Source organism: Hydra viridissima, unplaced genomic scaffold, assembly GCF_058129835.1.
Source record: "Hydra viridissima isolate aposymbiotic clone 2 unplaced genomic scaffold, HvirCarnegie_v1 scaffold_10, whole genome shotgun sequence".
Lineage (NCBI taxonomy): Eukaryota > Metazoa > Cnidaria > Hydrozoa > Anthoathecata > Hydridae > Hydra > Hydra viridissima.
This window is the reverse complement of record NW_028324309.1, coordinates 98,741-112,496: the sequence shown is the minus strand read 5'-3', so window position 1 is coordinate 112,496 and position 13,756 is coordinate 98,741. Positions and strand designations below refer to the sequence as shown.

The window sequence follows — 13,756 nt, the reverse complement described above, 5'->3', positions numbered from 1 at the left end:
CATAAAAAAATTATATCGAATATTTTGAACTTTAACATTTAAATTAACAATTTCTTTAATTGTCTAATTTTTTTAAAATCATTTCATTTCTATAAACTTTTTTAAAATTTGTTTCATTGTCTTGTTTTTCTTTCAAAACTGTTTAATTATTTTTTTTCATATTACAATAGTCTTATTAGATGTACATCGGTTCACCGCTAAGAGCTCTGATCGCCACCATCTTGGAAGGCCAATTTTTGCTTATACAAACTTTTATCACAATTTACCGAAATTACCGATTTTTACCGCTTATAAACAAGTTATAAAAAAAAAGTGTTAAGCCGATCTTCTTTAGTCAGTTGAACAAAAAGAAATATTCACAACATATGCTTGATTTGGCTCAACTTAAACGTTTGTTTGTCCTAGCAAGCTGTTTTTTTTTAGCAAACGGGTAGAGGTTGTAACTGTTGTTGGTTGAAAACGAAAAATCTAGCGTCAGCAAGAAATTTTTGAATTTTAAAAAAAAATACGAACGTCGTGAAGCTCAACGCGCTGCTTTAATTGTTGTTCGTGCGAAAACGAAATGCTTAAAACGGATAAAAGCGTTGGCTAATTACACTTTTTGACCGCGAGGCATATTTGACAACTCTAGCGTACTTTGTTGGCTCGTGGAGCAAAAGCCTCATGATCATAGCAAAGGTTTTATATGTCTTAATATGCCAGCAAAGGCTTAATATGCTTAATAAACTGTGGTTTAAGTTTTTGCTGTGCGGTTAATTTTACAACTTAATTTACAACTTGCTAGCACAAGCAAACGTTTATGATTTCTCGTTTAGGGCAGTTGAGCGAAATGAGTCGACTCGCTCTTTCTCCCTTTTCTGTTTTGTTTTTGTTTTTCTCTTTGTTTGTCTTCGTTTAAAATGTAAAGAATTCGAAAGGAAGGTCGTTGCTTTGTTTGCTTTTTGAAAGACTTAGTTTTTTATTTGTTTACTTGTTAAAATATCGAGGAAAATATTTTAGGACATCGCGTTCTAAAGGCTTCTTTTTAACAACATCTAACGATTAAGCGCTTATTGTTATGCTCAAAAAAAGAAAGAAAGCCTTTTATATCTCTCAATGGTCTCCAACGACAAAACTGCCGACCAATCGCAACGATTAAGCAGCCGACCAATGGCAGCTCAATGGTCTCCAAACATGAAACTGCCGACCAATGGCAGCTCAGTGGTTTGAGAAGTGAGATCGTACGATTTCCATTTTATTATCTCCAGTTTGAACTAGAGCTTGGCTAGTGGTGCGGAAATGAAAACTTGCTGTTTTTGTCTTTTGTTTTGAATTTCTATTCTTTGAGCATTTTAATCGTTCGATAGCTTTAGGAAAAAAGAAGAAAGAAATATAAAGAAGAAACCTCTCTGACAAAGTCATGGCTTTTTTAAAAACGGTCAAATTTTGGCAAACAAAACTCATACGAAACGCCACTTTGACGTCAAACTTTCGTCACTCCCTACTCCCTTCTAGCGGAGGGAGGCAAAAAGGTATTGCATCCTCGAGCCAGAAGGGAGGAGGAAAGCAAGTTATTTTTTTGTTTTTTGTTTTGAGAGGGGGGGGGGAGAAAGAGGGTAAGGATTTAGGATTAGAGGGGGTTGGGGTTACGGTTTGGAAGCCTGAGGACGAGGAAAATTTGCAGGAGTTAGTGTCCACGAGTTAGTGTCCCTAACCCTAACTACTACTCTGTCCAATTCAAAGAATGGAGTAAAAGTGTGTTGTGGAATAATATTTAAGTGGTCTAATTGGTCCATACTTTGTTGACATTTCAGTCACAGTTGGTATATATCTACAAATGCTTGAAGAATTTTTATGGCCTCAAGTTAAACAACATGGTATGTACTTTCAACAAGATGGGGCATCTGCCCCTTATTCCTGTCAAGTAAGAAGCTGGCTTGATCAAAAGGTAGACAAGGTCCAATTGAAAGACCTTTCTCCTCCAGACTTCTTCTTTTCTCAACCTTTCTCCTCCAGACTTCTTCTTTTCTCAACCTTTCTCCTCCAGACTTCTTCCTTTGGGGCGACTTGAAAAATATTGTATATAAGGACAGACCCAATAAAATTGTTGATATTTGTGAGTGGATTGAACAAGCGTGTGCAGAGATAAACATAGACATGTGTAGAAGAGCCTACAAAAAAAGTAGTAGTTCATTTGAACCGCTGCCAACATCTAGATAGTAACAAAGTACCAGATATATTAAATATATTAAATAAATTTTACCATTGTTGTATTATAATTATGAGATGAAGTTCACTTAAAGTATATTTATCGGTTAATTTTGTATTTTACTCTGTTATTAAATTTGATTTTTATCGGGACCTTCTCTAATGCTGTATGAATGTTGCATTTAGTGTAACATCTTGTTAGAAGGATTTTCTGATAGATTGATGTATTTATTAGGTAATAGTTGTATTTTTTTGTCTATATTATTTTCTTAAGTGTTTAAGAAAGAATTTAATTTTCATTATGCTACCCAAAATTTAGAGGACAGGGCACCTTTGGTGATATTGACTTCAGCTAAAAAATTTGGGATGAAATTGACTTCATATCTTCTGTAGGGGAGAGGAGGGAGCATTTGCACGTTTCAACAAGAAATTAAAAAACAAAAAGAATATCAGAAAAAATCGGAGGTTAATAACATTTGCTATTTTTTAAATACATTAGCTATGTTTTAATATAATTTATGTTCAGAAATACTAATGGTTAAGTATAATACTTTTGAATTTTCTAAACATAGTTTTTTGTATCAATGCTCCCTTACATGGGGAGTATTGGTACACAATGTGTTTACATTATTACAGTAAGAAATATCATCAAAAAAAGTGCAATTAGAATGAAAAATTAAACAGATTTTAAAATGAATAAATTTTTTTATAACATAGAAAGAAACATGAAGATAATTTATTTAAATAACAAGTATTTAAACAATTATATTTAAATTGCATAGTGCATAGTTTATACATTAGCAAAGCATTTGAGAATAAGAACCACATTGTAAAAAATATATTTTACTACACTGTACCAAGTATATATGTAATCTACAAATCAGATATTAAAAATTCTGTACCAATGCTACCCGATTTCAATGTACCAATCCTCACCTTTTACAAATGAGTGCTTCAAAATGAAATATTTGTAATAAAAAATTTTTAATTTTTTAATTTTTTATGAGGGTTAGGTTTAAACTTTAGTTTGAAAAAATTAAAACATTAAAAAACACTCTTAGCTTAAAAGTTTGTATTCACCATACACAGTTAAACGTGAAAAAAATTCAACCTGGCGGCAAAATAAACAAAAGGTAAATTTACAGGTAACAAATGCTTAAAACCTAATAATATTTTCTGTGAAAGAAATGATTATAAACAACATTTGGTATCTGCATTCAAAAGTTAAAATTGATTTAAAATGGCTGAATATTTGGAAGTCTACCAATGCTCCCTCCTCTTCCCTATTGATTTTGTTCCAAGTTTCCCTTGCAGCATCTTTAAAATCATCTTTTATTCTACATCCAATCTTTGGATCCAATATCTATTATATATCTTGAATTGGAAATAGGTTATAATAACACTTATATGTAGTTGCTTTCATATTAGAGCTTAAATTTTTTTGGATGTATGTTTTCTGTCTTTATGTTGATGGAAGATGATTATGTTACTGATATTGTTAACCTAATTTCCTCTTCCAAGGTGCCATTTCACCAACGTAAACTCTTCAGTTCACTCTACTAAAGTTAATAAAAATAAAAAGTCTATTAGGTATTTTTGGAAAACCTGCGAATAACAATTGCGCAAGTTTCTGTACGAAAGTTGATTTAACCAGTTTATTGTTTTTTAATACAAACATTTTACAAAAGTGCAAAGGTTTTTATAAGAAAAATACCTTCTCTGACATCGTATAATTTTTCTTTTTTTATATTTAGGTGATTAACAAAATGCAACTGTAGAAATCGTTGTTAAAAAATTTGGTGCAAGAAACAACTGAAGCATCAGAAATCCTTTCTCGTATATCATCTGAAATATTTTGTTTTTTTAAAGTGGCTCAACAGTTTTCACTAAAACTTGTATTGTATTTTCTTTAATCGTATGGTATAGTATAAATACTTTATAACGTTACGATTCAAAGATATATTATGCTTGCTGTATTTTTTTGTTTTATTTATCTCTGTTAAAATTAACGGGTTATTTTTAAGCACCAAAAACCCAGCCAAAAAATATAAATAAATAAAAATGAATCTTATTTCAAAGCATTCCTTATTCTGAATCCGTATAAATCCGTTTAAATAATATCGGTTCAGATTCCAATTCGAAAAAATTGCAATCCGATCCGAAAGTATCGAATCGGATTGCAATCCGAAAAAATTTTAACTATTTATTTTCCGATACATTATTTTCGGATCAAATCAATTCTTAAGTTATTTGAACAGTTTAGCATAGATAATTCGGTGCACAATCCGCAATCCGATAAACAGTTACGAATCGGCGGTCTATAGTTTTTTTTCTTTTAAGTTTTCTAATGAGCTAAAATTAATCAGCTGATGTATTCGAGTACTTTTATTGCTTGAGGGTAATTAACGGGAGCCACGATAACGAACAACGCAGCTCTTCAATTAAATTAGATGGCGGTTAGGAAAAGTGTCATTAAATTAAACTTGCGGTGGATGGGAAAAATGCCGAGCGTTGTGCGTCGTGTTGATCCAGCTTAAGCTGCTTAGCTTAAATCTGCAGTTAGCTCAAACTTAGGTTTTTCAACTTTTTCCTAGCTATTCAACGGTAAGTGCGTAATGTATTTTGTTTTAACGGTAAGTACGTAATGTATTTTGTTTTAAGTGTAGAACATTTTTTTAAAACATGGAGACGATCCCTTTCTGCAGTTAGTAGTTCTATTATAGAAGCTATTTAAAAGAATGACTGAAAGAGAATATCAATTTAAAGTGCAATTAAAATTTCACATTACCTAGAAATTAATGTAAAGTTTTAATTGCACTTTAAATTGATATTCTCTTTATTCTGTGTTGAAAAAATCTTTACATGAAGAAAGCATCCTACAGTTCCTACAGTTGAAGCGCAAAAAAAAAAAGAAATTAACTTGTTTTGGTTCTTCTAAGTTTGTATACAAGAAACATAATGAAATGCATGTTGAACTTATCTTATGGCAGCAATGTATTGAGCGAACTTGATATAGCGATGTAATTTGCGCAGCATAAAGAAAATTAGCGATTTATTATAAAAAATTCGAAATTTATTATGAAAGAAAAAAGGTGTTAATACCAACCAGTTTATACTTAATGAAGACATACAGGCTAATTGAGTGTAAACGAATTATTTTGTTCGTAACTATTAGTATTGATAGTTGATTGCTTTTAAAGATGATTTATCTCCTTTCCTTTTTCTATTCCTTTAAACTTTAAACACGTTTTTTTTATAAGATGCTAAGCAAATGAACATTAGAAAGTTTCTTACTTTAAGGATACTTTTTTACAACTTTGGTACTAAAAGTTAGGGTTAGAATTTCTTAAGTATCAAAAGACAGAAAAAGTACATAAAATGCAGTTTGAAAACGTGTTAACAACTAAGATAAAATGTTTTACGGTCTAAAATTATTTGAATTCCATTAATATCATTCAATGTAATATAATCCTCAGGTCTCTGAACAGAACACAAACTAGGAAATATTCCTCGAACTCTTAATGAAATAAGTTTCTTGTCGAAAAGTAACTTAGTACTAATTTGACCAAATAAACTTTATAAAAATCTTGTGACCAAATCTAATGCAAAGTGATTGCTTTTTAAAGGTACGTGAGAGGGCTAGGTTGAACTCGGATAAGTGATTTAACCGTTATAACCTTCATTCGTAATCTTTCATGGCATCGGCAACTGACAATTAATTAGCAATTAAAAAAAAAAAAAAAGTTAAGATGAATTTAGTAACGTTGGTTAAGTAACGTAGAAATAATTTAAGGTAAAACCCATCAAACAATACCTATTGTAAAAATTTGCAGAAATTATAAATTACCTAAGGCATGGCTAACAAGAGACCAGAAAAATATGCAAAAATGGATGATGAGGTAAAGGTTATTTTAACTCAACATTATGAATCAGGTATGACATCTACCTTAATGGAAGACAAAGTAAAAGCAGCAGCTGCTGAAACAAACCTTCCAATAGAAAAAGTAAAGGTAAATAATGTTTTTTCCAATTGAAAACATTTAAAGGACAATAAACTAAAGTTTTTCACACCATATTACATCTCGCATCATGTAATGTATTTTTAATAGAAATGGATTGGTAATCAAAATGCCAAAGTAGGGAAAAAGAGGAAACAGTCTGAGAATGTTTCCTGCGAAGAAGAATATAGTTACAAAAAAAAGGCTGGAGACAGACGGCTTACTGCACAGAATATGTTTTACAGCCAATTGTCTAGAGAAGGTAATATTTTAATTTATTGTGTATAGTTTGTGATGGCTTACTGTTTCTAAATTACTTTTCACTATAACTACCGACTTAATCTACAATTTCACAAATACTGTTTACTAAGGTAAGTTAAACGGTCTTGGCAATTCTATGAGAAACACATTGGTTTCCAATGAATGGAAAAAGTTGAACCCATCAAAGAAAGAAAGATGCAAAGAAGAAGCGAAACGAATTAATGAAGTCGACGTCAGAAGTATGTCAGAAAGTGAAAAAAAACACCTGTTAAAGGAGCACAAAAAGAGACTTCTAAATGAAGTCAGTTTTATCTTCAATTGGTTTTTCTTATTTTTGAAAAATTTAGAGTTTTTGTAGTTAAAGTTTATAATCATTAATAGATTTTAAAACTATTGTTTACATTAGAATTTTCTTTTTCATTTAGATAACTGTTCTTGAACAACTTGGCGTTGAAAGTGCTAACATATTAGTTGATGAGAACAATGAGATTTCTTATTATGGGTCTAAACGAGAAATAGAATGCCTGAACAGCAACATCAAAATTGATATTGAGATTAGGAAGTTTTTTGGTAAGTTTTATAAAAATTAACGAAGTCATTTTATTTTAATATCGCAAATTTCATCAGCCTTCTTATTAGTTTTTCTCTTTTATATCATGTTAGAGATTAAAGAAAAGGAGCCATCCTATTCTTATCAAGATTTGCAGGATCTGTTCAACAAATCGTATGGTATAGTATAATTGTTTATTTTTAAGATATTATACATCGACTTTGTGGTATATAATTCATCAAATTTGATTTAGAAGTAAATTTTTGTGAACGTGCCATAATTCTAAACAAACTTTACCTTGCTTTCAGCTAAAGCAATCGATTGCAAAACTGCAAAGGTTCCTTATTTAAAAGGGAACTTTATTATTCAAGGGATCCCAGAGGATATTGATTTGAGAAAAAAAGATGGCAGCATTAAAAAGCCGTGCGATTACGGAAAGAAACAAATAAATAAAATCATGAAGATAAAAGAACAAATAACTTTTGTTGTTAATGAAAAATGACATATTATTTATTGTTAAAGGAGGTTTTACATGGACTTAATGAGGCTCAAAAGAAATGTTACATTTTAAAAGCATTAATAGAGCATTATAAGTTATACACAAATATTTACATATTGAACCATAAAAACAATAATTACTCTCTAACAATTACTACAAAAGTTATAATCTGATTCAGAGTCAGAAGATTCTGTGTTAGGAAGTTCCAGCGACTCTTCACTATCAGATTGGTTAGACTCGTTAGGTAAAATAACGTTAGTATTGATGCTGCCAAGATATTCACACTGTGGAGCACTAAGAGCAATAGGGAGCTTGATACAAAATTTCTCATACACATTTTTATCAGTGTAAATTTCATGTTCCACTTGCATTAATTGGTTTTTTAATAATGCCGATAAACCTTTAGAGTAATTGTCAATGTTAAATGATAGTACTTCACACTTTTGCGTAAGTACAGAAAGTAATTCTAATTTTGAATCCAAAAGACTTTGACACTCAGTTTGAAGCAAAGACCGTTCTTCTTCACATCGCAATAAAAGTTCTTTTAATTCAATAATACCACTTTTTATATCAAAAGAGATTTGTTGTGATAACGTTCTAGTTGCGAATTTATAAAATATTTTGGAGTTTGGATCCTTTACACTTTCAAAAGTTAATGGTTCCAGAGCAAGGTCAACATGCTCTTTAATAAGAGACAACTGTGAATTATACTTTGATAACTCTATCTTCATTTTTTTTTGTTTGCTGGTTTACACGCTGTGCCAGTCGAATAGCCTGCTTCTGTCCAACTATATGACAAAGCAAATAAAAATGCATAAAAAATGATTTACTATGTGAAAAGTTAGTTTTTCGTATAATTAGTTTTAGGTAAAACCAATCGTAGATCATTTTTACAACTTCATTAAGTTATCTAAACCTCTAATGTGTTTTAAAACTAAACTTTGTAAACAATTACTAAAAAAAAATTTCTTTACCAGAGTATGTCTTTTAACATCAACTTGAGGTGGCGTTCCATTGACAATGAATGCAGCTTCATGAGAATAGAATCTCTTCTTTCTTCTTCAACAACTTTAACTCCTAATATAAAAGTGGGATTTGAGTTTTTCCATCTTTCCTTGACATTATTTTTTCTTTCAATTTTTGAAAGTCTCTCGTCCAACCTAAAAATACCATTAACTTGATTATTCACTCTGCAGAAACTGAAATAAAATAAAACTAAGTTTTAGTAAAAAAAAACAAAAAAAAGTCTTTAATCATCACATTATCTTAAACCTTAAGTAACCTAATACCTGCATGCTTTAATAATCAGATCTCTATGATTTTTTCCATTTAACTGTGATGATGCAATTGAGTTTCTACAAAAAAAAGGGAATTTTGGGAAATTATAATTTTTTTGGAGATTATTGTTGAATTAGGGAGGATTATTTTTTACATGTATTTAAAGAAAAAAAAAACATTACACTGTACACTTCAAAAAATTTTATAAAATGTTATTAAATTTATTTAAAAGTATCTTCATTGAAATTAAAAGAAATGAAGCATAATCATGTTTTTTAACCATTTAAATCACAAATATTGTCATAAAAAATACAACTTTAAAAATATTTTTAAACAGCTTTACATTAAAACTCAAAAAATGACTAACTACCACCTCAACTGAAAGTGATCCCATAACAGAAGAGCATAGTCAACTTCCCAGGAAGACGTCGTGTAACATGATACTAAAGATATATCTTATATTATACACATGTATATTAAAAAATTATTTGACTTTATCAAAAAAAACTTTAATAAAAGTTTAAGGTACCTTTTTTTGCCTCTAAAAGTTCAATCTGCTCTCTTTTCCATTCCTCTACAAGTGAATCAGTAACAATAATTTCAGCTGTCAAGAGAAAAAATGTTATGTATAAATTTATGATTCAGCCAACCACTCTTTTTGCATCCAACCTAACTCATTTCTATAATAATAAGATAGGTGTAGATTTCTATAGTTTATATAAAAATTAATTTAATTATTCAAATCAACAAAATAATTTAAAATAAAACTTACATGGTAGTTTCCCAGTCAGTTCTTGCAGTTCTGCTAAAGATTTTTCTATTAAAATTTTTGCCTTTTTTAAGTTAAATTCCAAATACCTGCCTGAAAGAAAAAACTACTGTGAAAAAAAAAAAACATTTACTGATCATTATAGAGATTTTTTTTATAAAATGCCAATCTTAAAAAAAAAAAAAAAAAAAAAGAAAAATACCTTGATTTCGACTCACTCTTTGTGCATAATGTAATAAAGCTTCTGTTAGTAAATCAGTTCTTCTGCTGGCTGTCATTTCTTTTGTCATGTAACAAAACTTTCTTAAATATGACCACAATCTCTCTATACCTTCTCCATCTGTTAAACCAAATCCCTTAACACGCCGAGGAGAATAGGTCATCTGAATATTGAAGGAAAACCTTCATTACTCTGTTATTAGTATTTCAACAACAAAATTTTGAATTTTTTTATGGTTTAAAAGAGACCAATAAATGCTATTATAATTGAAATTATAACTACCTGACATTTAGAGATATGAACATATGCATGAAAAATGGGTACCAAATTGAACTTTGTCTAAACAACTGCCAAGGTTGTAACAGTTATTATTCTAAAATTTGAAAAGACTAACCTACATAACATTAATATAATACATTACAGCATTAAATATATTTGGGAAATCGCTTGGTACATTCAGTAAATGATATTATAAAATACAAAAAAAGGAGTTTTCTTTTATACTAATTAAATATTTCATTTTACCTTATACATCATCTGTAGCAGTTTCTTCAACAAAAGAATACTTGTAACTTAGGTTTTAATTTTATCACAAAACAAAACAATATTTACTAGTTTATAAAAAATACAAACAGAAGCTTAACAAAATATATTACCTGAAGGTGGTTATGATAAATGCAAGCTATATTATACATGCATTTGATTTCAATATTAGTTGAGCCAACATATGGTTCAATCATCCGCTTTAACTCATAAACAGCATATGATATCTTAAAATATTAAAAAAAAAAAAAAAACAATAGACAAATTCAAGTTTAAAAAATAAAGTTCAATTTTACGAATAACTAAAATAAAAAATGAGCTTGCCTTTCACCATGCTTCAAATTAACAAATCCTTTTGGAAAACCATGTCGACAAATTCTACCAAAAACACCTTTTTCATCATACTTTTTGTTTCTTCCTTTTCATCGTATGTTTTCAATTATTTCTCCAGCTCTGTATTGACTACAATTCTACAAAATGAAAGAAAAAGAGAAAAAAAGTAAAATATAACATGCAAGTATATAGTAATAAAATAATATTTATTGCTTTATAGCTTAATACACTTTTAAGATATTTTACTAAAATATACATTGTCAGACTTCTTAATCTCTTTTGAATGTGCCTCAATAAAGTTATCTACATCATCATGATCAGCAAATAACAGTGATTTATATTTAGGATTATTAAAACTGGAGCCAGCAGTTTTCTTCCGCACAAGTCCAAAGCATGCATCCATACATTCAATGAGTACTCCATTAGAATTAGGCTAAAATAGGAAGATTTATTAATATTTAGGATGTTTGTAACTCTAAAAACAAAAATTATTTAAATACCTATATTTGTGATTAACAAGTAATGTGTTAACACATTTTCTATGAACATATTATAAATAGGGTATAAAACCTCCAAAAGAATATAACTTACAAAATAAATACTAATTTTAATAAAATAATTATGTTGCAATTACCTTTGGACAAAGTGTGCATTTTTTAACTTGAATCTCTATTGAATGCCTGAAGAACCTATATAAAAACATCATTAGAATATAAAATGACATTCCAAATAATTTAAGTTATATTTTAAGCTTTCACTTTTATATCCAAAAAATAACTTAAAAATTGTATTAATATATATTAACTACCATTCTTGTGAAGCATTCTTTATTTATACAAAATACTGCTGAAATTTATTTGACAGATTCATGAGCTGAGAAAAAAGAATTTCAAACAGTAAACCACTAACCTGTACTCTTCAAAAGATGAGTTGTTCAAGATTTTATAGATACTTTTTATCTACATGCATAAAAATGTTTTTAGTACTATACTGATTTTGTAAAATATGAAATTACATTTATATAAATTTAATTCAAATGAATAATAAAATCATCTAATGCTTACATATGTTGGTAACAAAGATCCATTCCACAAGGAGATAGTTGCGCAAAGTTTATCTAGGGAACAATGACACTCCAACAAAAAGATCAGAGAGCATGTTAAGCAGCCTCATATCAAAAGCTGTGACTGGCTTATTTGCTGAACCGGGCCAAAATCCAACAGAAACAAGTGTCTCTGCCTCACTCTGACATGAACAAAAAACCACTTTCTTTAAATGCTGACACCCTAAAAGTATATATATATATATATATATATATATATACACACACATACACACACATTATGTTATTTTTTATTTTCTGGAGGCAATTTTTTTTTTACTAATTTTAGTAAGTAGCTCATCACCTTAAATAAATTTTCCAATCAGGAAATGTTTAGGAAGGTCTCAACCCCTCTGAATGTAATGGATTCTTGTCAAGTGGTGCTTTCAGTAGTGCAGTTTTAAATACAGCATTTAGTAAAACTACCATTTTTGTTTTTTTAATTCATCATGTTTTAGTAATTCCTGTAATATATGATTCTTTCAGTCTACAAGTTAATAATTTCTAAGATTTGATCTCAAATAGCTGCAAGACAAGATTTGTGCAAGAAATCTTGTCTTGCACTCATTGTAGTGCTAATACATGTAAGCATTGGATGAATTTTCCGAATACTTCTAATGCTCCTTTCAAAAATCTGAATTTAATATGATTGCTGCAAAATTACTAGTCCACTTCAAAAGCTGTGTCCAGATCCAGATTAAATACAATTGTTTGTCGCATATGGTACTTGAGTCAGGAATTAAAGCCATTGCTGTTTATATAAAACTCGAAGCCCTCTGAAACAGTACTCAAACTTCACTGTTCATTTTCAATTTTTTTTTTGTATTATTTGCATATTAAAAGGAATAAAAAAAACTGAAGTGCACATGAATATTTTCACCTATACAACATATATTAATATGTAAATATAAAAATCAGTATACCTTGCAAATCAATAAAAACTATTGACTTCACGTTTTGAAGAAAGGAGTTACAATGCTCATGACCATTTGGAATAATAAGTTGATTATTTGGAAACATTGGAACAAACTTTCCATCCTGTTTCAAATTTTAAAAAACTGACTATAATATCTATAATGATTTATTTATAATTCATTCATTATGTTTTTATAACTCTATAGCTATATGTGTTCACAACGACTAACTGCTTTTCTTGGAGGAACTTGATTATTTTTTATGCATATTGTGCATAAAGCATCGCTTGCTAAAAACTGATTCTCAATAAATACTAATTTTAGTTTCTCTCTCACTTTCTCCCAATCATCATCCTCTTTAAGTTTTCGTTTTAAATAACTTGTTATTGAAGGCTGAGAACATATTTCTGAGGAACCACTTTTCTCGGCTTGCAAGTCTGTCTCATTATCACTTAAGTTATTGTTTATCGATACAGCATTTGAGTTTGAACTATTTTCTTGAGTTGAAACTAAAACTGGGCTTAACAAACTTAAAAAAATTTTTTTTGTTTTTGATATTCCTGGTCCTCTTATTTTGATTGTTTTTTTAAAGCTGTAAAATCGTTTACTAGGCGCCATTTTGTTTTTCGTAAATGCATTCCTAAAATTTGAATTTTTAGAGAAATCAACGCGAGTTTAGAATTAGCGTAAAAACCCATTAATCTAAATCATCGGATGAGAAAAAACATCATCTGGCGTGGATACAACCCATATTTTAAAATTTAGAATAATAGATTCAACATATTTAGAAGATGCGAACGGGTGTTCACGGAGACCAAACAAAGTGGATCTATATGACGAACAAAACGCGCTTGTGTCGGCAGGGGAGGTACTATAAAATCCACGTTATAAAAAAATGTTAAAACAGCACCAAAGAAGAAAGTCGCTATAAAGAATACCACCGCAAAAGTGGACAAGAAATAATCTGTTCAGGGGCCAATGCTGTAAACAACTCGAAGATTTTTTCGAGAAAAAAAATCTTTTGTAAAAACGCAATTTTTCACGTGAATTTTTTCATTGTCATAAAATACATAGTCTGGCCAGTTAAAAAGCGCTTTTGTTT

General features: G+C 29.5%; 2 protein-coding genes and 1 long non-coding RNA gene across 4 annotated transcripts; 1 reads left to right on the top strand and 2 right to left on the bottom strand.

Annotated features, from left to right (window-relative positions):
- The first annotated feature begins 1,239 nt into the window (after positions 1-1,239).
- Positions 1,240-4,161, top strand: LOC149882463 (uncharacterized). Its single transcript, XR_016456558.1, has 3 exons — positions 1,240-2,422; positions 2,507-2,652; positions 3,942-4,161. It is a non-coding gene; the product is annotated as an uncharacterized LOC149882463 (long non-coding RNA).
- A 3,315-nt stretch (positions 4,162-7,476) lies between these two features.
- On the bottom strand, positions 7,477-10,525 carry LOC149882462 (uncharacterized). Its single transcript, XM_090100771.1, has 9 exons — positions 10,419-10,525; positions 10,045-10,135; positions 9,745-9,925; positions 9,546-9,635; positions 9,303-9,377; positions 9,147-9,216; positions 8,785-8,850; positions 8,470-8,655; positions 7,477-8,283 (listed from the first exon to the last, which is right to left on the bottom strand). The coding sequence occupies exons 3-9, from the start codon at positions 9,923-9,925 to the stop codon at positions 8,223-8,225; spliced, it is 729 nt and encodes a 242-aa protein (XP_089956897.1). The 5' UTR covers positions 10,045-10,135; positions 10,419-10,525; the 3' UTR covers positions 7,477-8,222.
- Positions 10,524-13,288, bottom strand: LOC149882461 (uncharacterized). Of its 2 annotated transcripts, XM_090100773.1 has the most exons (6): positions 12,664-13,288; positions 11,703-11,924; positions 11,548-11,597; positions 11,273-11,327; positions 10,895-11,071; positions 10,524-10,775 (listed from the first exon to the last, which is right to left on the bottom strand). In XM_090100773.1, the coding sequence occupies exons 5-6, from the start codon at positions 11,039-11,041 to the stop codon at positions 10,728-10,730; spliced, it is 195 nt and encodes a 64-aa protein (XP_089956899.1). In that variant the 5' UTR covers positions 11,042-11,071; positions 11,273-11,327; positions 11,548-11,597; positions 11,703-11,924; positions 12,664-13,288; the 3' UTR covers positions 10,524-10,727. The 2 variants fall into 2 exon arrangements, with proteins under 2 accessions (XP_089956899.1, XP_089956898.1); XM_090100772.1 differs by lacking the exons at positions 11,548-11,597; positions 11,703-11,924; positions 12,664-13,288 and having other exon boundaries at positions 11,273-11,476.
- Positions 13,289-13,756: the final 468 nt, after the last annotated feature.

Excerpts from the sequence above, each read along its gene's own strand:
- LOC149882462 (XM_090100771.1), bottom strand. The coding sequence starts at position 9,925 with ATGACCTATTCTCCTCGGCGTGTTAAGGGATTTGGTTTAACAGATGGA. Across the intron at positions 8,851-9,146 it reads TGGGATCACTTTCAGTTGAG|AAACTCAATTGCATCATCAC; the intron begins GTGGTAGTTAGT and ends TTTTTTTTGTAG. Across the intron at positions 8,656-8,784 it reads CTGATTATTAAAGCATGCAG|GTTGGACGAGAGACTTTCAA; the intron begins GTATTAGGTTAC and ends TGGTATTTTTAG.
- LOC149882461 (XM_090100772.1), bottom strand. The coding sequence starts at position 11,362 with ATGTCATTTTATATTCTAATGATGTTTTTATATAGGTTCTTCAGGCAT. Across the intron at positions 11,072-11,272 it reads AATGCACACTTTGTCCAAAG|CCTAATTCTAATGGAGTACT; the intron begins GTAATTGCAACA and ends TTCCTATTTTAG. Across the intron at positions 10,776-10,894 it reads AGATTAAGAAGTCTGACAAT|AATTGTAGTCAATACAGAGC; the intron begins GTATATTTTAGT and ends TTCATTTTGTAG.